Source organism: Cantharellus anzutake, assembly GCF_015039405.1.
Source record: "Cantharellus anzutake strain C23 chromosome Unknown EI90scaffold_9, whole genome shotgun sequence".
Classification (NCBI taxonomy): domain Eukaryota; kingdom Fungi; phylum Basidiomycota; class Agaricomycetes; order Cantharellales; family Hydnaceae; genus Cantharellus; species Cantharellus anzutake.
The window spans coordinates 835,627-860,764 of NW_024066959.1; the positions used below are offsets into that span (position 1 = coordinate 835,627).

General features: G+C 50.1%; 10 protein-coding genes across 10 annotated transcripts; 6 read left to right on the forward strand and 4 right to left on the reverse strand.

The window, feature by feature from the left end:
* Positions 1 to 666: 666 nt before the first annotated feature.
* Positions 667 to 2,078, forward strand: EI90DRAFT_2968412 (cyclin-like protein; the record flags this gene model as incomplete). The annotated part of the gene is made up of 5 exons (XM_039055622.1): positions 667 to 822; positions 886 to 1,079; positions 1,137 to 1,329; positions 1,392 to 1,711; positions 1,773 to 2,078. The coding sequence occupies 5 exons, from the start codon at positions 667 to 669 to the stop codon at positions 1,939 to 1,941; spliced, it is 1,032 nt and encodes a 343-aa protein (XP_038919986.1). The 3' UTR covers positions 1,942 to 2,078.
* Positions 1,773 to 6,360, reverse strand: EI90DRAFT_3043230 (uncharacterized protein). The gene is made up of 4 exons (XM_039059241.1): positions 5,931 to 6,360; positions 3,955 to 5,873; positions 3,104 to 3,900; positions 1,773 to 3,042 (listed from the first exon to the last, which is right to left on the reverse strand). The coding sequence occupies exons 1-4, from the start codon at positions 6,282 to 6,284 to the stop codon at positions 2,162 to 2,164; spliced, it is 3,951 nt and encodes a 1,316-aa protein (XP_038919987.1). The 5' UTR covers positions 6,285 to 6,360; the 3' UTR covers positions 1,773 to 2,161.
* A 44-nt stretch (positions 6,361 to 6,404) lies between these two features.
* EI90DRAFT_3144517 (Brix-domain-containing protein) lies at positions 6,405 to 7,594 on the forward strand (the record flags this gene model as incomplete). The annotated part of the gene is made up of 7 exons (XM_039065155.1): positions 6,405 to 6,407; positions 6,460 to 6,649; positions 6,705 to 6,814; positions 6,871 to 7,003; positions 7,057 to 7,312; positions 7,367 to 7,440; positions 7,494 to 7,594. 7 exons carry the CDS (start codon positions 6,405 to 6,407, stop codon positions 7,592 to 7,594), a joined length of 867 nt encoding a protein of 288 aa, XP_038919988.1.
* A 131-nt stretch (positions 7,595 to 7,725) lies between these two features.
* On the reverse strand, positions 7,726 to 9,805 carry EI90DRAFT_3043235 (uncharacterized protein). The gene is made up of 8 exons (XM_039059242.1): positions 9,485 to 9,805; positions 9,302 to 9,427; positions 8,784 to 9,245; positions 8,701 to 8,733; positions 8,525 to 8,645; positions 8,453 to 8,475; positions 8,307 to 8,396; positions 7,726 to 8,258 (listed from the first exon to the last, which is right to left on the reverse strand). Exons 1-8 carry the CDS (start codon positions 9,623 to 9,625, stop codon positions 8,058 to 8,060), a joined length of 1,197 nt encoding a protein of 398 aa, XP_038919989.1. The 5' UTR covers positions 9,626 to 9,805; the 3' UTR covers positions 7,726 to 8,057.
* Positions 9,806 to 9,947: 142 nt separating this feature from the next.
* Positions 9,948 to 11,027, reverse strand: EI90DRAFT_3043238 (uncharacterized protein). The gene has a single exon (XM_039059243.1). It carries the CDS (start codon positions 10,767 to 10,769, stop codon positions 10,353 to 10,355), a length of 417 nt encoding a protein of 138 aa, XP_038919990.1. The 5' UTR covers positions 10,770 to 11,027; the 3' UTR covers positions 9,948 to 10,352.
* A 2,717-nt stretch (positions 11,028 to 13,744) lies between these two features.
* On the forward strand, positions 13,745 to 14,779 carry EI90DRAFT_3043248 (uncharacterized protein). Its single transcript, XM_039059244.1, is given in 5 exon segments — positions 13,745 to 13,860; positions 13,935 to 14,037; positions 14,053 to 14,204; positions 14,295 to 14,507; positions 14,567 to 14,779. The coding sequence occupies 3 exon segments, from the start codon at positions 14,053 to 14,055 to the stop codon at positions 14,661 to 14,663; spliced, it is 462 nt and encodes a 153-aa protein (XP_038919991.1). The 5' UTR covers positions 13,745 to 13,860; positions 13,935 to 14,037; the 3' UTR covers positions 14,664 to 14,779.
* Positions 14,780 to 16,786: 2,007 nt separating this feature from the next.
* On the forward strand, positions 16,787 to 17,337 carry EI90DRAFT_3043257 (uncharacterized protein; the record flags this gene model as incomplete). Its single annotated transcript, XM_039059245.1, has 2 exons — positions 16,787 to 16,857; positions 16,911 to 17,337. 2 exons carry the CDS (start codon positions 16,787 to 16,789, stop codon positions 17,335 to 17,337), a joined length of 498 nt encoding a protein of 165 aa, XP_038919992.1.
* Positions 17,338 to 17,798: 461 nt separating this feature from the next.
* Positions 17,799 to 18,759, reverse strand: EI90DRAFT_3013719 (uncharacterized protein; the record flags this gene model as incomplete). Its single annotated transcript, XM_039056689.1, has 5 exons — positions 17,799 to 17,926; positions 17,980 to 18,007; positions 18,186 to 18,254; positions 18,385 to 18,445; positions 18,596 to 18,759. 5 exons carry the CDS (start codon positions 18,757 to 18,759, stop codon positions 17,799 to 17,801), a joined length of 450 nt encoding a protein of 149 aa, XP_038919993.1.
* Positions 18,760 to 20,864: 2,105 nt separating this feature from the next.
* Positions 20,865 to 24,465, forward strand: EI90DRAFT_2660343 (uncharacterized protein). The gene is made up of 6 exons (XM_039053418.1): positions 20,865 to 21,120; positions 21,207 to 21,312; positions 21,379 to 21,742; positions 21,842 to 24,003; positions 24,037 to 24,169; positions 24,243 to 24,465. The coding sequence occupies exons 2-5, from the start codon at positions 21,285 to 21,287 to the stop codon at positions 24,120 to 24,122; spliced, it is 2,640 nt and encodes an 879-aa protein (XP_038919994.1). The 5' UTR covers positions 20,865 to 21,120; positions 21,207 to 21,284; the 3' UTR covers positions 24,123 to 24,169; positions 24,243 to 24,465.
* Positions 24,204 to 24,618, forward strand: EI90DRAFT_2660558 (uncharacterized protein). Its single transcript, XM_039053419.1, has one exon. The coding sequence runs from the start codon at positions 24,293 to 24,295 to the stop codon at positions 24,500 to 24,502; it is 210 nt and encodes a 69-aa protein (XP_038919995.1). The 5' UTR covers positions 24,204 to 24,292; the 3' UTR covers positions 24,503 to 24,618.
* Positions 24,619 to 25,138: the final 520 nt, after the last annotated feature.

Below are 25,138 nucleotides of genomic sequence, written 5' to 3' on the forward strand. Positions count from 1 at the left end.
TGCGTTCCAGTTGCTAGGGAGTGGGCCTCAAATAGTGAGCCCCTGGGAGTGGTGCGGGCCCAGTCAAGAATGACTGGCGGTCATAAAGACTTATGTTCCAAAGGAAGATCGGCTAGTGCAAGAGTGGACAGGCAGCGTTAAGGACCCGCTGTCTTTATACGAGATGACTAAGTTTGGAAGCAGCTTTAGCTGGGGGCATTCCCACAATCGCTGAGCCTTGTACTATGGATAGAGTGGACATCTTTGATTGCAAACTATTTATCTCATGCAACGAGCACAGACACCTCCTATGAGTCCTATCCATCAACTGAGTGAGTGATCCAATCGCACAGTCTGCGACGAAGACGCGCTTGGTTGAATAGGCAAGCGATGTGGTGCTCGCGAGAAGGGAAGAGACGGAGGAATAGAAGCAAAACAGAAGGGAATCCCCAATCAAAAAGAGCCACACAAAATGGCAACTTCGAATGTGCCATTGTCTCGTGCTAGTGCTATGAGTGGGCCTGAGTTATAATTGGAGTGTAGTGTATGCGCTTTATAAACATGATCCTTTCACCCTGATCCCAATTAGCGAGCGTATGTGCGGAGCGAGACATACGAGTCACGATTCCCGAAGACGCAGGGCTTCGGTCACCTGACCTCTTGCTCTCTTGCTTCGATCAAGCTTCGATGTCGCCAGAGTCGCAATCGTCGTCTCGGTCGCTTTATGAACACTCCACTCAACATCAGCACTGGAATTTGTCTCATGAAGAGCTTCAAGAGAAGCGTGCGCAACTGAATGGTGGTTCCGTTCAAACCATTCGATCCACATTTGAAGCTGACGATGTAACGTCGTCTCCACTGGCATGTCCGTCGTGAGAGAGGATTTCTGGCTGACGAACCGGAAAGCCAGGTTCCTCAGCAAATATTCAATTTCTTACCCCCGAAGATGAACTTATCTTGGTGAAACTTTACATGACAAAGATTGGACAGTTATGCGCCCATTTTCGAATGCCTGAAGTTGTCGAGGCTACTGCGTGCACCTATCTCCGAAGGTTCTATTTACGAAACACAGTTATGGACTGGCACCCTAAAAATGTTATGTAAGACGTGTTACTATCACCAACGTGAACAGCTCGAGATGAACGGCCGAAGAACAGGCTAACTACAATCTTTCTGGCGACAAAGACTACCAACAACCCTATTCCGTTGGAGACTTATGTCTCACACATCCCGAAGACAACCCCATCCGATGTTCTAGATCTCGAGTTTCTAGTGGCTCAGAGTCTAGGATTCGAGTTCGTGGTGTGGCACGCTCACAGAGCTCTTTGGGGCATCTACCTCGACGCCCAAGTATGATTCAGCAAAACATGTGGCGGCGTCCCCAAGATTCTGACATTTCTCAATGAAAGGAGACACTTCAGAATATACCTTTCAAAACTTTGCACGAAGCCTACATTGCTGCCGTTGGTGGCGTTCGCATCTCCCGCCTCACTGATGTGGAACTCATTTACTCCCCATCCCAAATCGCGCTCGCCTGCTTGCACGCTGTTGCTCCTGAAATTGCTGAGCAATGGGCGACAGCAAAAGGGGAGCAAGATGTTATCTCCGTTCTACCCGGAATCAACGCCATTATACAAGATGAGGGTGTAGTACCTGATTTAGAGACTGTGCGGGAGATTGACAAACGATTGAAGATATGCAAGAACCCCGAGAAAGTTGTTGGCAGTAAAGCGTACGTCATTGAACTCACTGCAATTGTCGATCCGCAGGATCAAATATCTACTTTTGTCTAGATATCTCAAAAAGCAGGCAGAAGAGGAGGTAAAGGGGAGAGAAAAAAGAGAGAGAAAGGCAGCAGAAATCCGTGCAGCAGAAGCGGTTCGCGATCCATTCAGCGATGACCTCGCTGTTGGAGCAACGCCCACCTTGATGGAACGGTCGCTGGACGATGACGACGATTAAATCATGATTGTTGGAGCTACAGCATCAAAAAGTAGTCCAATCTGTTGGAAAAATACATATGTGCGATTGAACAATTTGCAGATGATATAGGGTATTATGACCAAGAGTCCAAGACCACAATTAGTTGAATGAACGGTCAGAAATGTTGAAGGTAATGTAAGACAGTTCTTGAGACATGAGGTTTCGTTCCGCACAGTGTGCACAATAGAATACGTAGGTTCTAAGATTCAGCCAGCGACAATCGGAGAATTCGGAAAGAGTCTGCGGTACGCTCGCATAAGTACACATGATCTCCCCAGCGTCCGAGGAATAGTATCTCGTTGTCCGACAGGGGTAATGGGCTCTCCTCGTTTTCTTTGGTTCCGTCTGTGCGCTTCATTGAACCTATCTTCTTGCTCAATGTCACAGACTTCCTAGGCAGAGCAGTTTCCCTCTTGGAGGAGATACCGTGGTTGGAAAGGTTGGAGGAAGACACGTCCTCTACGGGACTGCCCATCCTCCAAACAAAATTCCGGCGACGGCTAGTGGCAATGTTTGGGGAATTAAAGAAAGGTAAAGATGTGCGAGACTGATCCGCAGGTTGTAGAAGGGCATCTGACATGTTCACAGCTTCAATACCGCCATGTCGGATGGCAACCAAGACAGCATGATTATCTTTCGAGTCGAACGCCTCAAGGCGTCTCACGTCACCAAGAGGCAGCGGAGATTGAGGGTCCCTTGAGCGATCTGAGTTCCAAATGAATTTCCCTTTCAAAACCGATCTGCCTCTTCCATCAACGATAGATGTGATGTGTCCACCGCGAGAAGAAAAGAACAGAGCAGGAGGCCCGAAGTGTCGAGGCTGCGCCAAAAGGGAAATAGGGGAGAGTAAATACTCAGGCAGAGGGATTCGGTGTGAGGTAATATTGGCACTTGTAGTCTTTGACGGAAAGGGCTCTAAGTTTGATTCGGAGGGCGCGAAAGGGTTTTCGACGCCGGGTCGAGAATCTTGAAGGGCTCGTAAAGTAATGAAGGTAGCTTCGTTGTCTTGTCGTAAAGGCAGATTGGGGGGTAAAAACCCATCACGCAACCAGTTATACATAGTGTCTACGTCCCAGGGCCCTTTCAAAAGTCGAGTTGAGGATCTATTGACGGAATGAGATGAAATATGTGCGATACTGACCTCGAAGTATACCCTTGGGATCCTTGTAATACCAGCGAGGAGATACTAGGAGAGCAGGTGCTTGCGAAGGGTTTCCGGCGACCGTCTCGGGAAGCTGTTGAGGATAACTCTTTTCCCACTCTTCACGATAATCAAGGTATGATGTATACGTGGGTGGAATGACACATTCATCAGCAATGCTAGCTGTTGGAAATCGAGGTGCGAATGACAATTGTTGGAATGTGGAATATGGGCCCAGCTGGGCAGCAGCCTTAGCCGACAGTTCTTCAGGAGCAATCGCTGTTCTCGAAATCAATGGTGACCCTATGTCCGATGAGCTAGCGGGTCTTGCGGCACTGCCATCAGGCCGCCAGTGGGCGGTATCGGAGAATGTACGCCTCCGGTCCCCACTCGAAGGCCCGGATGGGGTATTCCCAACGGTCACCACGGATGTAATGATGTTTGTAGCTCCTTCATCCCCTATAGTTGCCAGGCCATCGCGACCCTCGCCTGACCCCTCTCCACTGAGAAATCGTTCCGCGGATTGGTTCTCAAGAGCTGCTCTCCGCCTTGCAGCTCGTCGCTCCGCTCTGCCAATACGAACTTCTCTTACGCGAACTGTCGCAGGCTCAAGGCCGAAAACATTTTGAGAAAATACAAGGAACAACTCGACCAAGTCGTCGCCTTGAAGCTGAAGCTCCAAGGAGCGGGGAGAATCTGGCAGGATGAAGGTTCTGGACAGTCCAAGCGCAGATCGGTATGTCCCTGCAAATAATTCTACTTTCTCGCCCTGATCGCCACAAAGAATCGCGAGGAAGCTGTGAGAATCAGATGTCAGCAGTTGACACGCGAAGCCTATGTGTAAAATGTACCTCTTCCTGGCGGTTTCAACGGCTTTTATCATCAAAGCACCTTTGGTGCCAGGTAATTTGACATATTCCATCTTCGGGGCCGGTGCCTGCGAAGGGAATGAATGTGAGGGTACCGGGGGGATATTCTCAGTTGATTCCCTATCAGAAGCTGCAGCCCTCTTGTCATGGCCTTTCCTCAGCACTGCAGGAATAAATCTCGAAAAAAAACGCCGAGGTGTTTGCGGAGGCACCGACGATGGGGCAATCGGACCTGGATTAGACATATTTCGCGGCAGAATATGGGCAGAACGGGGCGTGCCGGGTGTGGATGGAGAACGTTGGGACCTGGGAAAATGAGTAGGAGGGGCGGTTCTGGGGACAATTCCATTAAGCAAAGACGGGGAACGGGGAACCTGAAGTCTAGGTGTACGGGGTACATCCATGGAGGCAGATGGAGGACGAAGCTCAGGGCGTAGTGTATCCATGACAGACCATCGTCTTCTCCGACGATCCGTCGACGGGGGTGCCACGGTGTTCGATGGGGAAGGGATAGGATCCTCAGGCGCATCTATATCTGGTTCATTGCCTTGAGGATCATACGCAGTGTGAGAGCCAATTCGAAGGCTTGCCAGGGGGACAGGTCGACCAGGTAATCTGCTCTCTTGAAGAACCTCGGCCAGTGATACGACATCGTTCGATCGCACTGAAGGGTTGATAGGCGGTGGTAAGGGGGGAGGGGCATTATTGCGCATCATTGCACGCTGAAGCGAGAAGACAGTTGGAGTAGGTGAAGATGGCGTGACGGCGGGGGAATTTTGATCGGGAATTGAATCTGGCATGGATTGGGGCTCGAGGCGGAGGCTTGCAGGCCGGTGTTGGCGGCCAATAGGCATAGGGCTTGACGACGGCGGATGAGGATCTGCAGGTTCGCCGACCTCAACCTCCTCACCATCGTCACCCAGTTCGGGAGATTGGACTTGGACTCGGCTCAGGGTATTTGCCATGTTAGAGGTCCTCTCGTCCAATGCTGCGCTACCAGATGGCCCCGGAGCAATTAGCACTTCTTCATCACTTCCTGCAACGTCCATCCAATCGGTTTTCTCGTCAGCACCACCTTGATGCTTGGCACTTCCTGATAAAATTTTCCGCCCTACAACAGAGGAAATAGATAATGCTCGGTCTCCAGATCGTCTGGACGAGTTCGGACCTTGGAAATCAGGTGGTGGTGGAACGTTGAGGATAGGCACTGATGGAAGATTGGTGACGATACTCGCATATCGTGGCGGAGGAGACGTTGGGACCGGAACCGATCGCTGCTTCGCGGTTGGAGGTCGAACGGCAGCATTCGGCAGAGTCACTGAGTAAACACCTGGCCTTACAAGAGCTCCTTTACTCTTTGTTTCTGAAGCACCAAAGGACAGCCGGAATTTCGCCTCTTCCCGCCGAGCCCGCTCCCGTTCCCTCTGGACTTCAAATTCCATTCGCCATTCAATGACCTTCCGGATCTCCTCAAGTGCGTAAACACGGACGCCATCGCGTCGTCCAGCAATCGCGACCAAAACGCCTCTTTCCTCCATCACTACAACCATCTTAAATGGGACTCGTCTTACAAGAGCATAAGCTCGAGGAGCCGGGGGCGCAACCAAAGGAAGAACATCCAGGCCTTGAGAGTGGCACAACAAAAGAAAGTGAGGCCGCATGAATGTTCCACTAGTCGGAGGGGTCCCAAAATGAGAGGGAGAGAGATTTGGAGTTATCGCTTGCAGTGATAACCCCAATTCATCTAGGGAAGGGGGTGACAAGGACGGGGGAGGTGGTTCCGGGGGTCTCGTTATCAGCTTCGAAGAATTCGGTCGCGATTCCACAGGACGCTCCGCAACGGCCTGCGTGCTTCTGGGTCTAAAACTCGTGAAAAACCCGGACAAGCGATTGCTTCGTGTCTGCAACGCAAGAACATGGTGTTAATAATCCACCGGAGCACCCTCTCCGTGACTCACATTGTTAACTCGCAAGGACTCAACTCTCGAGGAACGAGTTCTTGGAGGGCCACTGGTACCTATATTTTCAGGCGCAACGATTTCGGAAGGAAGGAAATTGGATGCGCCACGCGGTGGTGGTGTAGCAGACCTTGTGGGGGACGGTGGGCTCACTGCAGAGGGTCGCTCGGACACGGTTACGTAATGGTCAAGCTGCGAAGTCGAAGAACCCGGTAGGTGTTCAGAAGGTACCTCATGAAGGTGCTCAGGATGCTCCCCGGCGCTTCCGTATTCCTCGTTGTCATCAGTGTCCCCATCAACCACAGCGCCTGCTTCATCGTGCTCCTCGTCTGACTCACGAGGATCATGCGACATGACCTCCTACAAAGTTTGGCGTGCGTCTGAGGCTGTCGGGACCTTATAGCTGAGGAACAAGTATCAGCCCTGCAGCAAATGGCGTTTGCCGGGTTCCTTCAATTCATCCAAAGAACGACCATGGTACGCGTTGAGATTCCTCTCCATTGCCAGCGTCGAACCAAGGTTCCCCAAGCTTCGTAGACAAGCTAGAGAAAGAAGGGAATATATTTACAAAAAGGCACTCGACACCCAAGAACGTCAGACTTATGAACGCAAACAAAAACTGAAGGAAGCCCTGGCCTCAGGAAAGCCTCTTCCAACAGAATGGAGGGATGAAGCAAGAAAACTCGCGAAAGACTACCAGTTCGATGAGGCCCAGGCTGGTGTGTATCCTGTCTCATAATGAATCCTATGTTAACGGGATGAATCTTCCTTCAGAACCTTCTACGCACATTGATAGCGAGTACTCGATGGCAGGGATTCTAGACCCAAAGATTGTCATCACAACCTCGCGAGATCCAAGTTCAAGGCTCTTACAGTTCGCGAAGGTGGCGCATATACATCGTTCATTGGTCAATCTCCGCTCACTTCAACGTCACGTCAGGAAATGCGGCTGGTATTCCCCAACTCGACACGCGTGAATCGAGGGACATATGTTATAAAAGAGCTCGCTGAAGCTTGTCGCGCAAACCAAATAACCGATCTGATTATTTTTCATGAGCATCGAGGAACACCAGGTGACCGTCGTTCTATCCTTTACAACTCTCGACCAGCTGACTCCTCGCCCCAGATTCAATGATTGTTTCACATTTCCCTCATGGCCCTACCTTCTTTTACACACTATCTAACGTCTCTCTACGACATGACATCGCTTCATACAAAGATTCCACGGTGTCCGAACAGTATCCTCACCTCATTTTCGAGAACTTTACCAGTCGTTTAGGTAAACGGGTCATGGATGGTCTTAGGTATCTCTTCCCTGTGCCAAAGGAAGACGCGAAGCGTGTTATGACTTTTGCAAATGAGTCGGATTTCATTTCCTTCCGGTCAGTAAATACCCATCCCGTCGCTTCAAATTTGTGCTCATGCTGGACTTCCAGTCACCACGTTTTTGTGAAAACTTCTCATAAAGAGATTCAGTTGGCAGAAGTTGGACCACGATTCGAGATGAAACGTAAGATCTTTTTCCCGCATGATCTGCCACCTACTCAAGCAGTTACGGTCCAGCGTACGAAATTCGGTTGGGTACAATAGAACAGAATGAGGCCGACAAAGAATGGGTCTTGGCGTATTACACAAGGACTGCAAGGAAACGGCGGTACCTGTAACAGCAAACCCCTCTTTACTTACCTCCCTAGCGTTTGATAGCATTCTTATTCTTTGCATCTCCACCAAAGCACCGATCTCGTATACCGCATATTCGTATCTAAGCAAACCCCAAGTTTGAAGCGGAGCGACTATGATTTCACATACGGAGACCAACAGAACATTAGAAGGAAGACTTCTACACCGTACCCCTGATGCGACGGTGTGCAGTTCAATAACCCGAAACAGATCCCTGATAACGTTCTGCGCAACCTGCGATACTAGCTGAAAATTGTGCGCCCAGACTAGGCACCCTTCCTTTCCAGTCTCGTTCAACGATGTCTGTGATCCGAGTTCCAGTACCACATAGGTCACCTTATACTTAAATATTTAAACTCAGCCACCTCTCTGAACTCGGCTGATGCTGTCACCAGCCCCGGCTCGTTAACACCACGATTCCCAACTCTACAGGAGCAGTGGATAGAGCTAGCCCTCAATCTCCCCCACAACTGGCCCATGGACTTCCATGTCATGACGCAGAAGCTCCTCTTCCGACCACAGATCACAAGGACGCTTGCCGCCACACTTCCCTGCATTCAGATCCCACAGATTGCTGCACCTGTAGCAAAACTGGGTCCCGCATCTGCAAACAATATGGCGACAGCCCTCACCCCGCTGAATAACGACCTGCTATTGATGTGAATGGTGATATGTAGAAGGAAGGCTTGAACCCACACCACATTTCGGACACCGTCTCCACTTGTTTTTGACCATCACAGTGAAGAAAAGCAGGTCATCTGGGGAGCGCTCATGAAGTGAAAGACTCTGAAAGTAAGTTAGCAAATTATGTAAGCTTAGATTATGCAAGAAAACAAGTTCACCTGATATTGCTCGCAATTGAGGCCTGAGTTGCATCATCAAGACTCCGTTTCTGAGTGTCTACTTGAACATACCTGCATGCCATCTGGATTCGCAGGTAGAGCACAATTGAAGTCCGCATCGGGGACAATCCATCTGGGTCTGTCCATCGATCTTGAAAATCAGCTCAGAACAGTGTCTCTCAGGACAATAGAACTGTAGCGAAAAATCGTTGATAAGATGCCTGACAACTGAGACCTCAGCAACAAGCCTTGGGACGAGACTCGAGCTCAGCAATTCGACGCTAAAGAGGGCATCAGAAAAAGCAGGCTTCAATATGCGGCATAAACGTACCCATTCTCGGAGATCATGAGCATCCAAGAGCAACTCCGCATCGTCTTCACGAATGCTCCAATCTTCATTGGGACAACTTGGACAGCGGATGGGAAACACCCCCTCCCCTTTCCGCGCTCTTTCAAGTTTGGATCGAATCAAGTGCTGGAGACATGGATAACAGAATGGATGTTTCTGAGGACACGATAGCAAGCGCCCATATAGCGCTTTAGAGGAAGCCACGAGTAGAGTACCCGATAAAGAAGCAGCAATATTAAAATCCTCCAAGCAAATTAGACAAGAAGGTGGCGAGAGCTTCGGTGAGCGTGTAAGCAAAAGAGGAGCGAGTGGCGCATCACTGCTGTCGAGGATTCCTAGGTGCGGGGGATCAACTTTGCCCTCCATGTTGGGTTCGGCCTGCGATTTGGCCTTCCCGACATGGGGGCGAGCAGCACCCGAATGAGCGCCGCTTCCTTTGTCCCTCTATTGCGTCATTAGGGCATCAGTGCGCTCAGTACACCATCCAATAGATATCTTACAGGGCGTTTCTGCCAAAAATCCACGCCAAGTAAGGAAGCCCCTGTGATGTCGCCGTCAGGGGTATCCCTATTATCGTACAAAGCTTGCAACCTTCTCGCAAATGCTGCATCCGCACTGGACATCATCTTAATGGGGTGAGTTGGTTGCATTAGTGATTCGAGCGGAAGAAACAAAGCGCATACTTCGAACTCTGCCAGGTCACCAACCAGTCGAGGTGTGTCTTCGGATCCAGACGGATCGTTTTCATCAGCTGTCCAAAGAGTCGAGCCATAAAGATCCTCTTGCAAGAGCCTTGCTATCAATAGGGCACTGTCCGCATCCATGATCGCGACGTTGAATATGTGTTGGGTGGTGGCGAGGTAATTCGCGAGGCGGCTTAGAGCGCGGAGATTAACCTAGCGGAAACAAACTTGACGGTAACTGGCGAGAACAACAATTCCACAATCTGAGTTTCAACGTTCTAGCGCCAGTGCAAGCGAAGAGCGAAACAGCGATCCAAGGCTCTATTCAATCGGAATGAACCCGAACTCGCTCCCGGACAGCATGGTCACTCGGAGGTCACGTAGTCCTTAGAGAGCAGACCTCATTTCGGTAAACACCGTGTTGTTGCCAAGTGCTGTGAGCCAGACTCAACTACAATTCGGGAGCACTACGCTGTATCATATGAGCTTGTCGTCAATAGGATGCATCCGTCAAATCTGGCTCATAAAGGGAAAGCACAGAAGGTTTTTGGTCTAACTCAGGAGACATCGAGGGCCAAACTTTGGTAGAAAACTTGCCTAAAATTAGCTGGCATAAAACAGGGAGAACCCCTGAATCTAACTCATTGAATTGGACCTAGCAACGACGCGGTCCCATAAGCAAAAATAGTTGGACAATAAAAACACTCGAACGTAAATAAGGGCTTCAAGGGCACTATCACGAATTCAAAATGACAATACTGGCTCATGTCAACCCTTGGTCGACTGATAACCAGGGTGTGGCCGAAGCAACACCGGTAAGGCAAAGGGGGTCCCCCAGGCGCGGGTTGTTTGAATCGCGGGAGTTGGCTCATGAGAAGGACGCGATGCATTCGAGCAGTGAGTAAATCAATTGGTGTTTGCTAGAATATCTATCAAGAATTTTGAGTCCGCAGAAGCAAGTCAGAGAGCGAGTTAGAGACTCGGAACGCGCGAGCAGATAGGCAAACACAGTGGAGGATTTTGTCTCAAGGCTTATTCGAAGAAACAGGTATGATAGGCACAAATCATATGTCTGCGCCATCCAAAAGGCAGCGCGCATGCAAAGGAAGGACCAGAAGACCAATCGGTGAGAATACGAAGGCGAAGAGCCCAAATATGTGAACCCGATGACAAACGCCTCGAACTCGGGCAGTTGGATAGTCAAGGCCTTGGGAGAACAATGATACAGACTAAGTGTCCTGGGAGCAGGCCATAAAACCCAGGGGGCTACCAGGCGATGTAACATTATATCAGCTTAGTTGCTTGTGGTAATACTGCGTCCGTAAAATGCAGTGTATATATCCCCCATGAAGGAGGGAGCAGCAAGCTGCGGTGAAGCCATTGGGCACGTATCCTTAGAGCCAAACAGGTCAGTTAATCCGTGCACACATCGACGTAACGAGATATTTTCTGCCTCCATAGACAGACATGCAGTAAGAGACAGTGCTGCAGGTCTATTCTAATGACCGGTCTATGCTTGGGATGATATTGAGCGTGGGGACGGAACAACAACTGCTTCGGAAGCAAAAGTCCCCTGCCATTCCTTTCCATCCAATCATGACGACCTGAACGGGGACATTATACCAGAAACGGCTGGTGAATTTGACGCCGCAGTCGACGGGCATGAGTCGCAACATTGCACTATTTGGGTTGGCTGAAAAGAGAAAAAATGGTGCTGGATGTTGTGCGTTAGCACTATTATTACGTGCATCGAGTGGCTATTTGCTCCACCCAGCCTCATTACCCAGCAATACTGGCTTTTCGGGGGATGTAATTCTGCCTACTGCGCATGTTTAGCTTGCTTCTGGTTCGACCTCGAAAAGGACGTGATTATGACATTTTCTTCCAGGGGTTTGTTCCAAGCCTTGTCAAGGACACCCAGCTTCTCACTGAAACCCCGAGGTTTCTGGATGACGTGTCCAACACGCTATCCTATGTGCTTCCCCTACATCCGTGAATGGCCGCAGTGGGTGCCACATTTCTTCCACAACTTCATCCCTTCAAGCACCGTATAAACTGATTCTGGTATCGCACGAGCCAACCAAGCGTTTGGGTTTTGACCGGATCTTCTTGTGAGAGCAGGGAACAGAAAAGCTTCCAGAAACGGACTCGCTCGTTCACCGAAAAAAGCATCCTCTTCACCCAATCAAATGAATGATCCTCGATGAACGTGCCGCAGCAGTACTAATCTCATCATATTAAGGGTGCGGTGATTGTGGGACTTATTCAGGCCTTGAACTGCCATTATTATCACCGAAACGCTTCTGGAAACGCCAACGCTCCACTAGTGCAGGAGCAGGTAACAGATCTCTCATTTTTTGCTTCTTGTTCTGACAAATAGAACGGAAAAGTACATGTGAAAGCGATCACTCGACCTCAAGAAAGAAAAATCGAGATGGGGAGTCTGTGTGGGGACCATCTGAATGTATTCGATCGATCATCCGCGTGTTCCATGTATCGCGGGACAGATCATGCGTGAAGGGGCTGCTTGTGCGTCCTCACGCCGTCGATTGGTTTCCTTATCCCCAAGTACCTGAACGGGTTGTTCCTAGGCAACACAAAGCACACTAGGGTGGCACTCGACTACCGTTGTGTTATCTCCTCTCTTAGTACGCTGACTGATGCCGTGACTTTGTTCCTCGGCCAAAACGCGTGCTCGATCTCCTAACTCCGCTGTTCACTTTCCGAATTCGTTGTGCTGCATCACAAAGGGATCTTTCCTCTTTCTCCACCTTTGATGACCGTGGTCTCACGGCCAGGAGCTTATAGCTAGCATCTCCATCACATCAGGATTCATTTTCGGTACCTCTGGACCGAATGAACGTCGGACATGTCGATGGTGTGCGGAAGTGCTCCGGCGTTCCTGCCTTTGCAGGTGCTGTCGATCACCAGAAAATGGTAGTAGCACGGCTTCGGGGCCTCCGCAGCGATTCCGAAGCTCCGTGTACTTCTGCTTGAACCGATATGCAATCTCGAAGCATATTCTGATGTTGTGTCTGAAACATGAATCCACGAGCCTTCCTTGGGTATCGACCATACCCCTCGAGTAGGAGTATTCGCAGGGCCATTCACCAAGAGCCCTTATATTGAGCCACCGGCCCTGATACTGGCTCTTAGAGGTATGCCTGGGGATGGAGTAGCTGGCTCGGCAATAGACACGGTAAACCTCTCCAGCTACAGATCCGACAAGGCTATTCACGTTCAGAATTTCTGGACTCGATCGATCGCCATGGCGGAAACTGCAGCGGCAGGGGATAACACTTGACAACAACGGGAGCAAGAAGATAACGTCGGCTCTTTGTTGACTGCTCTTTTGAAGTGCCCCTATCCCAACTTCTCCGCATCAATCACCGTTCGACTCGAGTAATTACATTTCGTATGAGGATTGCGACGCGCCTAAGGTTCCGATTGCCCGGAAGTGCGCTGCGAAATACTTTCTGAGCTACTCTTTATCTGGATGTGCTGTGGTTGTGCATATTCAATCTATCCGTGCTGTGCAAAATCCCGAGATGAGCAGCTGTGCCTTGTCGAGTCACATCATTGAAGAGTTTCCAGGTGGATCATAGACACGGCAGCTCTCACCCAACAACTCGATCAGAACGGAGACGTCACACGTTCAATACAGGTTAACTGCACGTACGGGCAACCAACGCCGCTCCCGTACGAGCCGCTAAAAGGTCTACCCGGCTTATGGTGACTTGGATCTCTAGCTACAATTTTACCACAGGCCGTACCTGAAGATCATTAGATTGATTTCCGACGTGGCTTCTTAACGTGAGAGCAGCAATACGAACTTGCCGTATGTTGCACTCATGCCACGCTCTTTTGCTCATTTAGGCTCGGTTATACAATCCGTGGAGATACGCCTCCATAGCTAACCACCGTCGGAAAATGGAACCCTGATGTGGTTCATCACGAGGAAACGGGGCACCTTACGAGAATAGCTGACGGTTCGAATCTTCCCTCGAAATTACCAGCTACTCAATGCATATGCATAACGCATCATAGTTTTCTTGACAAATATCGCGCGCGGGTCCGCAGTCATCGGTACTGGAACCTAGGAGATGATGATGATGATAAACGGGAATCACCTTCCTCCATACACGGATGCAGATTTGCGAGTGAGTAGGATCTACTCCACCTCCTAAATCTTGGAAGCATATTCGAGCTCCAGAGGCACATCATTCAGATTTTGACACATGGGGGTAGTGAATGGAAGAAGGGAAAATGGAGGAGTGGATGCTGTTGATAGTTGCAATTTGATCGTACTGGCGATGCCGTACCTGCATGCACTTGTCAACAATGGGGGGGATTAGCCAGCATGGCAACAGTGACATGTGAGAACGTCCTTATAGACTCAGCCCCCGTTACCGTTACAGCCACGACTAGTTGCTTCACGGCATATACATAGAAACATCACCGAACGTATGTATATGTTGACTCGATCAAGATGTACAGGTGTACATGTGCACCTATCCGATCTAACGGCCCAGTCGCACGCCGGAACACTCCCATCACGGTGCACCTTGATGACATTATCCCTCTCATCCCTCAATAATCGTGAAGGCCACAAATCAGTGGAAGTTCCTTCTCGAGCTTGCTTATCGGGATTCCCGCGACGAGGCTTCTCGATGGAAGGATCTCCCATCACCCGCAGCTTGGTCAACCTGTCCACAGTCGGGTAATTGAGAATAGCTACCCACGTCCAATCTGCAGCCAATCGCTATCGCGTACCAATAGGCCGCTAGCCATCTCATGTCTTTGGTTCCAGAACCTGTGGTGGCGCCACACACAGCGTCGCCCACGCGAATAAAACTTCTAGCCGTCCGTGGCAATATCAATATTGGATTAGCAAAAGGACGCGGATCAAAGCCCCAGAGCCCCTAGAGCTACATATCTCAGCCCAGGCACACCTTTTACATGTGTTGCACCGGCGGGATCAAAGCAGGCTGCACCTGATGATGTCAGCACGTGGAAAATCCAAGTAGGTGCCTCTGATCTTGTAAGCTATCCCCCCGTACCCCTTTTCATATACAAATAGAGGCAGGAGCCCATTCCTGGACAATCGCCAGACGTATCAGCGTGTTGTGCCCAGTTCATGTGCGGCAAGCTATATCACGGCTTCGGCCCCTATTCTTAAGTTGTGCCAATGGGTATCTAGCCACACCTATGTAGCCGAACTAGTGCTTTGCGGAAGCGGATATGGGGCAGAAATGGAAACGGGAAGAAAGTATTTCTTGATGGCCTAGCCTTGCAGACATGGGGGTGATCAGACGCCATCCAATAAAAAAGCACGTACATGTGATAATCCTAACTATAATCGCGCGCAATGGTGCTCTGTGCGCAGCACTGTATGGGGTATATATTTACGAATAACAGTACTGAGCATGAGGCGAACATGAGGAGTGCGCCTCCTCAAATACAAATGTTTTTTGCTCTTTCTGGTAGTGGATGTGAATTTGGACACATGAAAAAGATCTAAGAAAGGACAGGTTGGACGACGTGCCTCTATAACGTGAGGCGATCCGACCCATGGTTTCGGGCTTCGATTGGATCATTCTCGTGATCGGCGGGCGCGGCGAGATGCCCCCCGCCGGAATTCCGTGCGTAAAGTTGAAAAGCTGAGCACCACCTGAAGACCGTCTCACTTAGAAGTCAATCTTGTTATTTGCTCTTAGACTCCAATATATATATCTGTGGCGATCACGAGCGCTAGACAGTCCAAGCGGTGCTTCTTGGCCGCCGGAATGCTGTGCTGTGCTCCACTTACTCGAATGTTTGTGTCCATTTGCACGGCCGACCGAGCAATTGTAGTATGAAAATCATGCATACCTCTGTGTGCCGTATATGCTGGCAGTTGAACTTACCTCACATGAAAACGATAGATAGAGTCGTGCATCTGCAGCAGCAGCCGGAGCCAAGGGCTAAGCATGTGCTGCACTGTGTGCTCATGCCGCAACGTTCGTCGAACGGCCGGTATAGTTGCGGATCTAACGTATGGCAGTAATTGATGCATGAGATTCGAGAATGCTACACATTACGAGCCCGGACCCGTTACGGTATTGTCCGGGTGTACGATACGTAGACGTCCGTAGTTCGTGTATGCAGACGACCGATGTTCAAAACCCGCGGACCGGGCATTAGCCAGAATAGTGCACTGGGTCGCTGCGGTGCTTGCGCGTGTGGTTTATTATTATTGATATAAGATAACAGATAACAGATAATTAGATAAGACGCTTATCGTGAAACGCTTAGACCACGGGCGAGCGCCTGATATGGAGATTACGATGCTATCGCAAGCGGCATGAAATGGCATCCATATGCAGGCCGCGATGACAAAAAGTTCTGGTCCGTCCCCATATGAACCTTTTTCCTGGTTCTTGCTTGATTAACCTTCCTTTCTGTTGGGCGCGAACCGAAGAGAATAGCCAGCTGGTCATGATTACAGATCGAGAAGCGGCGCATAAGAATACGCATGTCCCCGTGCACATCGACGTCATGCTACTACTTTTTCTCTGTCTCTCAATGCAGCAGTAGTAGGTAACCAATTGGTTTTCCGAGCAAGGTGAGTACCATCTTGCAACTGTAGTACGAGTGTAGCAGTGAGTAAAGTACCGCCAGCACCAACAAGGCAGCGGAGTCTGGAGGACTAAAGAAAAGAATCGCCGATGGACGGGATTATTGAAGCTCTACCCCATATAGCATACTGTCCGAGTCGGGGACGAAATCATTGGCATTGACCTCGGATTCGCTTGAGAAGGTCATGGGGCGAAAGTGGATCCGTTAACTTCGTGCTTCGGTGTTACGACACTGATTAAACTTTGGCCTATTACTAACAGTCGGAAGAACTACGGAACCACCCCGGTAAGATTCTGGGGAATGGCCAACTCCACCTGGAGTATGCGGAGCCGTATTAGGCCCCAAGTACTGTGATTGCGAGTGAGTTGCACACGTGAGGAGGATTCACGAGAAACGAGACGCAGAATTCGCAGAATTCCGACTGTGTCCAGTAAGGATGGGGAAGCACTTAGCAAGCCCGATGATGCATGACAAACCGACAAGCCCTGGCCAGCAAGCTGGTAAGCTGAAGCAGCCTCAATAGTACAAGGCTGACACCGGAGCTAGACATCCGAGAGAAAGACAATTGAACGCAGTGGACCCACTCTACCTAATGTTACGAAGTCATAGAGGCTGGAGTCCTGCCCACGGGCCCCCCTTGGGGTCTGGTGCTTAATACATGTATGTTGCAAGAGGCTAGGCAGGATGCAAGCCTGTATCAGCAAGAGGTCGCTGAAGGAACCAACGATAAGTTCGAATCCTGTCGGCAACGTGTTGTTCCGTGGCTCCTCTGACAGCTCAATAATCAAGCTACTCAAACGTACGAGAGCAATGATGATAAGGAATCAAATGCTAGACTCCCTTCCATTATATTCCCTCGTGACTTCTGTTTTGCTCTGCTTCGGGATGCCACAGCAGCAGCAGTATCGGCAGCGGCGCACGGGCGCAGGGAGCGAGTTATAGTAGGAGGTGGGCGGCAGGCACTGTCGCGGCAGTGTATCAACCTAAAGACGGTACGCGACCGCTACATATATATGCCCGTTGAATTATGTCTAAAGCGAAACGAAGGGTGGCTGGTTTTTTGTTGTCCTGTTGAAGAGAGGAAGGAAAGGGGAACGAAGCTTAAAAGGAAAGTGAGGAGCTGTACAGAAAGTGCAGCCAAGGGAGATCAAACGGGCGCCCATGTATGCCTCTCTGCGCGATGGTGCGACTCTCAGGCTTTCTCATGCCTAGCTTCACGTTGCATTGAAAACTGAATTTCACAAGCGGCTAACCATTCCCTAACCGCCAAAGCTGAAATCAAAAACCCCACCCCACTCTCCTGCATGCATTTGATCACCCCGGCCAGTAAGCGCTCGTACCGCCTTCGGCTGTTCGGCGGCCGCTTGCAAGCACTCCAGGGGAAAGATCTAGAGAAAAATGACTTCTCGATCGAGTACTGCCCGGCCGGCTTCACACGTATGGTTGACATGGGATGTTACTGGAGCCGTGCGCAAGTACATTGTGTCATATCATATTGACTTTATTTGTGATGTCTGTGAGATCCATCTTGCTGGAAAGGGCCCTGTCCTGTCCATGTCGAGTCCGTGGAATTAAAGTTTCCCAAGTCGAGCCTATAGAAAGGTCGGCTCAGTTTCAACCCTCAATGCCAGATGGCGGTGCCACAAGCTACTTTCGCCATGTCGAGATATGGTACGCCCGTTGATGAAATGAAGGTTTAGCTGGGCCCTCGCGTGTCGTTTATGAGCTTCCCAATTCTGACAGGTCTGAAGTTCCGCGGATATTTGCTTTTTAATAAACTAATACCATGTACAGCTTTGTTCATCTCTACTCGACGATTTGGTCCTAGTTTCGCTCTAATTGTATGTTGGTCATATGCGTATATGTGGCGAACTCACGTAAGGACGAGGAGAGGTGGGGAACATACTGTGTGGGAGCATGGGAAAGGAATATGTAAAAAATAAAAATGGCAGGAATAATTGATTTGATAGGGGTTTCTTTTTTGCTCCCTGGAAAATTAAACGCAATTGATGCATGGTGTTCTGCGGGCTCTCTTCTTCCTTCTCCTTCTGGCTGCTTCTCCAATCGCAGCGCGGGAACTTACACGGAAGTGGTCATGGTATGGGGGGTATAGATTCTTGACCCAATAATCCCTTGCTCCCAGTAGAATTCCCTATTATTCATCGCAGAAAAAAGAAAAATTACCCACGCGCCCCCCTCCTTGCCCTTTTCCGAGCTCGTGTGTGTGCGTGTGAGTATGTGTAAGTGGGTACGTGTAATCTCATTGGTTGGGACATACTTACCATAATGATGAGGTTATTCGAAATACACCGTTCCCATTGGTTCCCATGTTGTTGTAAAACTCTAAGTGGTATAGGTTACAAGCAGCAGCTAACAGTAGTGGAACTCATAGGGCCCTTTGTTGGGTTCTACAATGCTTTACCCCCTAGCCACCGCCTAATCTAGCCCTTGCTTTCGTGTTCCCTTTTTCAACACCATCATCACCAAGTGCACCTTATCCCGGAATGCCTTGTCACCACTGCTAGCGCGTCATCGACCACCGCAACCGTTGAGCTGAGCGTCCGTCTTGTACTTCCAGCTTCCCTTCCCTCCTGATCGACCCCTCCCAGTACCACTTCCTCTACTACCTCCAACGCTCCATCGTTCCCGCCCGTCATCCTCATCAACGAATTAATCAAGTGAGCGCGCGCCAAGTGCCTGGAACGAGACCTCAGAGTGACTAATCATTATCTTTGCTCAGTTCGTCAATCCTTACCTCCGACCAAATAACTCGAGGGCCAAGGGAGAAAGAGACCGCGATCTCGTTGAACTCGCCATTTCTTCTGCAACTTTTCTCCTTACCTATAAACGTCCTTTTTCTCTCCTTCATCCATTATATTAGCCCTTTGCAATCATACCATTTTTTTCATCAGCGAACTCACTTACTATCTCGTTAAGCCTCGATGCAAACTGCTGCACCAGTCCCGCAGTATCCGGTTCAAGTCGCGACCCTCAGTGCTTTCACATCCAGCAATCATCACGATCAGCTCCAGAATCACCTTCGGGCCGCTCCTGAGGACTACACTGTTCAACTATCAACAGCAACACCTTCCTCTTTCTCCACCTCGGTGGCTCCCAGTAGTACAACGTTCATAGCGGGTACTGCTACCCCTTCCCTGTACCCGTCTCGCTTCGAGCAAGATCAGCAACCATCCCACGTTTCGCAGGGTCCCTTAGAAGATCATCTATATCATCCTCTCTTTGGGACCGAGACGCGTCCGTGGGACCGTGGTAACAATAACCAGAGAGGCGATACAGTACCCGCCTCTGGTACATTAGTGGGAGGAGGAGGAGGACCCATATTACTAACTGGAGTTGAGGCGGGAACAACAGCGGTGCAAGAAATGTATCCCTCCGTCATCACAAGCATAAACACGGCTCCTACGACTGACGCATTGCCGAACGTCTCAACGACCTCATCATCCTCGATTCTCTCTTCTTCCTCCTCGTATATTACTCCATCCTCCACCGCCTCTTCCTCATCACTATCATCACTATCATCATCGTTCCGAAATCCAGAGTTATCACCCGATAACACGAGTGACAATCCGTCGTGTGCAGCAGTTCGTGTACTTCTTGATTTACCCATGATGCCCCCACCCCCACTACAAGACATGTATACAGGCAAGATCGTCACTCCTGAAACCTGGCCGGAGCACAAAGCTCAACAAGAGGCTTTGGCTCAAGCAAAGAAGACATCGAGTACGATTAGTGCTGCATCGACGGCGACGGCAGCCACTACGACTAATATTGTTTTCGTGGAGGAGGAGATAGTGAATGGTGGTAGCAGTACGGCGTCTCGGAGATCATCTAGTGCGACGCGAAGTTCGAAACGAGGTATGTGATCTGCAGATTTTTATATTACTTTTCCGTTTTCTTTTTTTGTCAACGCCTGCTGAAAAAAAAAGAAAGCGCACCCCCACTGACTGTCTCTCTACTCTCATTTCGCCCTCATCCCGGTGCTACGTGTCGTCATTTCGCTGTTTTACTCCGTTTTGACTTGGAATGAATAGGTAAATCCCCTACGGGCACAACGCCGACGACGACTCGAGGAGTGAATCAACGATCAATAACCACGACTGCGAACACATTATCTTCGTCTTCGTCTTCGTCTTCGTCTCCGACTTCGGTGAGACAAAGTCAATCAGCATCGACTTCAACTCCAGCTTTGTCGTCCTCTTACTTTGGTTTGCCTACACCTGTTGTTGGTCCAACGATGCCTTCAAATGATCCCCCTTCGACTGGTGATGTATCGCGTCATGATTCTCATTCGCAATCCCAGTTGCAATCATACCCTCCACTACAGCAGCCCCAACAAGGCAGAGCGCATCGGACCTTAATGACATCCATACCAACTCCGACGTCAGCGACAACGACGGCGCCTCATCATCCACTTCCACATCATTACTCCGCCCCTCACAACTCAACAACGCCTTCTACTGCCACTACTGCTGCCATTACTACCGCCTCTGCTCCTTACACTTCGGCTGCTCAATACTCTCCGTATTACCAAACAGCTCGCGCTGTAGTCCTTGAACAGGATCATGCATTAAAAACGGCTTCTGCTTCTCAACAACATCAACAGCAGCAGCAATATCAAGGACAAGGGCAAGGGGTGATGATGGGTGTTCCAGGGTCCCTGCCACCTCCTCCGCTGATTGGAGATTCATTCAATAAAGCTACGACGGCAACAAGGGGAGTGGTGGTGGGAGGAGGTGGGGGAGGGGGAGGGGGGGGCCCAGGAATCACCCCCTTGGTTAAACCTGAACGACCCCGTTTATTGATTGAACAGCCCGTTTCCTTCGCGTCGCCGCAAACAACACAACCACAGATACAATTACCGCCGCTTCTGCCTAATTCTGCGTCTGGTTCTTCACGTCCCCAATCTGCTTCAGGGTCATCAACTCATCATTGGTCTCCTTCTGTTGGTGGTGGGGGTGGAGGTAGTACTGTTCCTCAAGTGTTGACCATGAAGATGGGTGGGTCACGTTCACATCAACGACAGCATTCGAAAGATGATACCGGACATGCTGATCCTCGCGCCATGACTCCGTTATCGCATCAGCCTCCCCTTTCTGCCGTTTCGTCTTCGTCCGGTGGGGGTGTCCGCACTTCGCTTCATCAAGTTGATACTGTATCTGGGATGAACGTCGGGGCAGGCGCGGATCCTGGTGTGTCGTCCAACGATGGGGGACAGCATCAGCGTGTAATGCAGACTCCTTCGACTACTTCGACAGAAACGACGCTCTATCAACCTCAACCACAACATCCACCTCAGCAAATTTCACACCAGCAGCAACAGCAACAGAATGATTGGGAGTCTGGAACGCAGTTCTCGACCTCGCAAACGTTGACATCCCCCGAGTCGCCGGTTCAGCCAGCGCATCACAATCATTCACAGTCTCAACAGCCACCACAATCGTACGGGCAGCATGCGACGCACGGTCGGGGTCGGCAGCAGGTCCCTCCTTCGCCTCTTGTTTTGTCGTCACCTTCCCAGCAATATCATAATCCTTCAGGATGGGTACCACCTCAACACCAATCGCATCAGGAAGGTGTTGGTGTTGTGCCGACGAGTGCTACTACTGCTATAACTGAACGGCAAGCTACTCATTACCCACACCCTTCGAACGTAACGCTAAGTGCGAATGTGAATATTGCTTTGAACTTGGGTACTGCTACTGCTGCCACCCATAGTAGCGCGAGTGGAAGTGGTGGAAGTGGTGGTGGTGGTGGTGGTGGTAGCAGTGCTTTAGTAGGCAATCTTTCGCCGTCATCCGCGTACCATCATGGATCCGGCCATGGACATGTGCAGGGTGTACCGACGCATCACGCGGCTTCTGCTACTGTTGGCAGTTATTCGAATCCGAACGCTCCTTATCGACATCAACTGGGAAATTACGGTCATGCTAGTAGCGGCAATTTGAATCATCCAAGTCATCCACACGTTGCGTCGTGGCAGCAAAGTCAAGCATTCCCCTCGTCTTCGTCCTTGCCCCCGGATGCACAACTTCCCGTTCACGCGACGTTACCTACAATTGGAAGACCTCCTCAACACACGCAGCAGCAGCAACCGTATTATTCTCTTCCACCACGTCAATCGTCGTCGTCATCATCGTCATTGCAACAAAGTGGACTACAGCCCCAGGCACAGCAGCAAGGCCAGTATCATCACTATGGAGTGGTTGCCCAACAGCGGATCGCTCAGACCGAAGCGCCTTATTCCGCTACGAAGTTTTACCCGCCGAATCATCAGCCTCCGGCTCAGATACCTCATTCTTCGATGAGTGTCATAGGTGGTTCAGGTGTTGGTAGTTATCCGTCGCATGCATCAGGGACGTATGGCCAATCGCACGTGAGTACACCTGTTACGACTTTTTATCCATCGCAGAGTCCTACCGGTGTGAGGGAGAGGCATCCCATTGTTCAAATTCCACAATTACCACCGCCATTGGAACAACAACAACAGCAGCAGCAGCAGCTAGTTTTATTACCACAATCATTGTTGCCGCCGTCTCAATCTCAATCTGTTCTTTCTTTTACACTCGATTCTATTTCTGTTCCTGTTCTTCCTGTGTCGGTTTCTCACTCTCTTCTTCCACTTCAGCATGCGCAGGGCTATCCACAACAAGCACAGTCGTCCCATCAAGGATACTTTCACCAGCAGCAACACTCTCACTCGCCCCATCAAGGAACCCCGTATGATTCTCAGGATAGCATCCCTGCACCAACGTCGATGTTGTATAATCCTCAGCAATACCAACCGTATCCTCAGACGGCACATCTACCTCCGATGCCTATGACGGGATCTTCGTCGTCGTCGTCTCATGGATTCGCATACGATCGGCGGTATAGTCAACCACAGCCCTTGTATGGGTATGGTTCACCGGCTGGTGGTGCAGCGCCCCCGCCAGCACATCATCCAGCTCCACAATCTCAAGTCCATCGTCCTCATGCGCCTCCACTTTATACGCATAGTTCGAGTAACACTGCTAGTTCAACGAGTTTGAAACGAGCGGCATCTCCATTTGGAGATGAACTCAGCTCCATGACGACTACGTCTTCATCTACGTATGATGGCGTCGGCATTGGAAGTGCGGGCAAGAGGAGGAGGTATCCGCCTGCGACGAGCATGATGCTGACGGCGACACCTGCTGTGGCCCCTCAGGGTGTCTATGGATTTGGGGTACCGGTTTCGGGCGGAGGGAACGTTCCCGATCCGCATGCTGAGGCTAGGGCGAGGTTACTTTCGTGGCAACAACAGGCGGCCGCTGCTTCGGCCGGTGTTACTGGAGGTGTCGTAGGGACTGGGAGTGGTGGTATGTATGGGTATCGTGGGGCGCAGATCGTGCGGTTGCCTGCTGGTCCGAGTGGCGGTGGTCTTGGCGGTAGTGTGATGTTGGGCGATAAAGTTGTTCAGTCCCCAGCATCGATACCTTCTCAGACGGTCTCTCAAACCCAGACACCTGCATTGGGTGAGGCCAGGCCTCCTTCGGGAAGTGGTGGTTCTAATTTTGGTCTTGGTGTTGTGAACTTTGAGGCAAGTGGCGGACAATTGCACTCCCAACCTTACCACCCGCAATCGCAGTTGCAAATGCAACATCAGCAGCCGTTGAAAGTTATGAACGTAGAGGAGAGGAGGAGTGCCCGTTTGAAAGCTTCCGACAGGCTGGAACCAGGTGCTAAGAAAAAGGGGGATGAGGAAGACTCTGGAGCCGGACAAGATCTGAGCTCGAAAAAAGAGGAAGAAGAGGAGTATGAAGATGAGGAGGAAGAAGAGGAAGAAGAGAGTGATGATGATTATGTTGAGGGTGCGGAAGATCGGGTTGTGTTTACGAGACGAACTTCGTCGCGGAAGAGAGGTGGCAGGGGTGGCGGAGGTGGTGGTAGGAGAGGTGGTGCTATGAGGAGGAGGGGCGCTGGCGTTGGTGCTGGTGCTGGTGTTAGTCGGAGGACAAGGTCTATGTCGCATCAGGCTTAATGCCGTTGTTCTTTCTTTGGTTAGCTTGGCAAGTAGGCTTGTTCAAGGTATGTGACATGACTTAGATTTTCCCCTTTCCACTTTGCAGCATTGCTTACGAGATGCTTTCCCTCCACTCAGCATGAAAATTTTCCCATAAACGAAAGGAAAACTTGATTTACTCTCCCTCCATGTTCCTTTTATCTCCCTCTTTCCTACCTTCCGCCTTGTTATGCATACTATGGTTCTGGCTGGGCATATGCAATCCTTTACAACATTCTCAACATCTATGGAGCACCATCTCCCCCGCTTTCCTCATGCGATTCTCTCTTGCTTTACATCTCGTTTGGTGGTTCTCCCATTTTCCATTTTCAGGTCAAAACACTATTTTCTTTGTTTAATCTTTCAATTTTGGTCGGTCCTTGGTCCCACGATCGCAACGCCATACATCCATCGTTCGAGAAACAAAAACAAAAACAAAACTAACGAACAACCTTGCATTCCCGTATCTTCTCACCTTGCGTATAGTTTGTTGCGAGTTTCAGCCGTGATTTTAATGACTCCTTTTTTTTCCTTCTCATTGTGTAGCATATAATATCGATCCATTGGGTTAGGTTTGGAGATACCCTTCTGCATGCACGCAAATATTGCGATCATCCCTCAATCGTCACCCTCGACTAGTATCCAGCTTGCAGGTTTTGTTTCCACGCCTCGCGTCTCTTATACTTCTCCCCTTGCTACTTTTTCGTTTCTCTCTCGTCGTGTTCCTCCCGTTTGCCTGCACGCACTCCTTTTTCTTTCGCATTGCTATATTTCCTTCATGCTTGTTTCATATGTTGCTATAATCCACTGCACATTCCCACCAGACAGTAGTATTACGTATAACACTCTGCGTCGGACTATACTACAGTGCCTTGACGGTATACACGTCAAAGGAAACAACTTGGGCGAGGGATGGAAAATGACGAACGGAGACGAAGCTCTCACAACACGATGCCGATACATTACGTCGTGAAATCAAGTGGTGGATTGCAATA

Excerpts from the sequence above, each read along its gene's own strand:
- EI90DRAFT_3043230 (XM_039059241.1), bottom strand. The coding sequence starts at position 6,284 with ATGTCGCATGATCCTCGTGAGTCAGACGAGGAGCACGATGAAGCAGGC. Across the intron at positions 3,901-3,954 it reads GTTGAAACCGCCAGGAAGAG|CTTCCTCGCGATTCTTTGTG; the intron begins GTACATTTTACA and ends TGATTCTCACAG. Across the intron at positions 3,043-3,103 it reads TCCCAAGGGTATACTTCGAG|GGCCCTGGGACGTAGACACT; the intron begins GTCAGTATCGCA and ends GACTTTTGAAAG.
- EI90DRAFT_3043235 (XM_039059242.1), bottom strand. The coding sequence starts at position 9,625 with ATGGATGCGGACAGTGCCCTATTGATAGCAAGGCTCTTGCAAGAGGAT. Across the intron at positions 9,428-9,484 it reads GTGACCTGGCAGAGTTCGAA|ATGATGTCCAGTGCGGATGC; the intron begins GTATGCGCTTTG and ends CACCCCATTAAG. Across the intron at positions 8,734-8,783 it reads CTCATGATCTCCGAGAATGG|CGTCGAATTGCTGAGCTCGA; the intron begins GTACGTTTATGC and ends TGCCCTCTTTAG.
- EI90DRAFT_3043238 (XM_039059243.1), bottom strand. The coding sequence starts at position 10,769 with ATGTTACATCGCCTGGTAGCCCCCTGGGTTTTATGGCCTGCTCCCAGG.
- EI90DRAFT_3043248 (XM_039059244.1), top strand. The coding sequence starts at position 14,053 with ATGACATTATCCCTCTCATCCCTCAATAATCGTGAAGGCCACAAATCA. Across the intron at positions 14,205-14,294 it reads GTCAACCTGTCCACAGTCGG|AACCTGTGGTGGCGCCACAC; the intron begins GTAATTGAGAAT and ends CTTTGGTTCCAG. Across the intron at positions 14,508-14,566 it reads TCAGCACGTGGAAAATCCAA|GCAGGAGCCCATTCCTGGAC; the intron begins GTAGGTGCCTCT and ends ATACAAATAGAG.
- EI90DRAFT_2660343 (XM_039053418.1), top strand. The coding sequence starts at position 21,285 with ATGAACGTCGGGGCAGGCGCGGATCCTG. Across the intron at positions 21,313-21,378 it reads CGGGGCAGGCGCGGATCCTG|AAACGACGCTCTATCAACCT; the intron begins GTGTGTCGTCCA and ends CTACTTCGACAG. Across the intron at positions 24,004-24,036 it reads AACTTCGTCGCGGAAGAGAG|GTGGTGCTATGAGGAGGAGG; the intron begins GTGGCAGGGGTG and ends GTGGTAGGAGAG.
- EI90DRAFT_2660558 (XM_039053419.1), top strand. The coding sequence starts at position 24,293 with ATGTTCCTTTTATCTCCCTCTTTCCTACCTTCCGCCTTGTTATGCATA.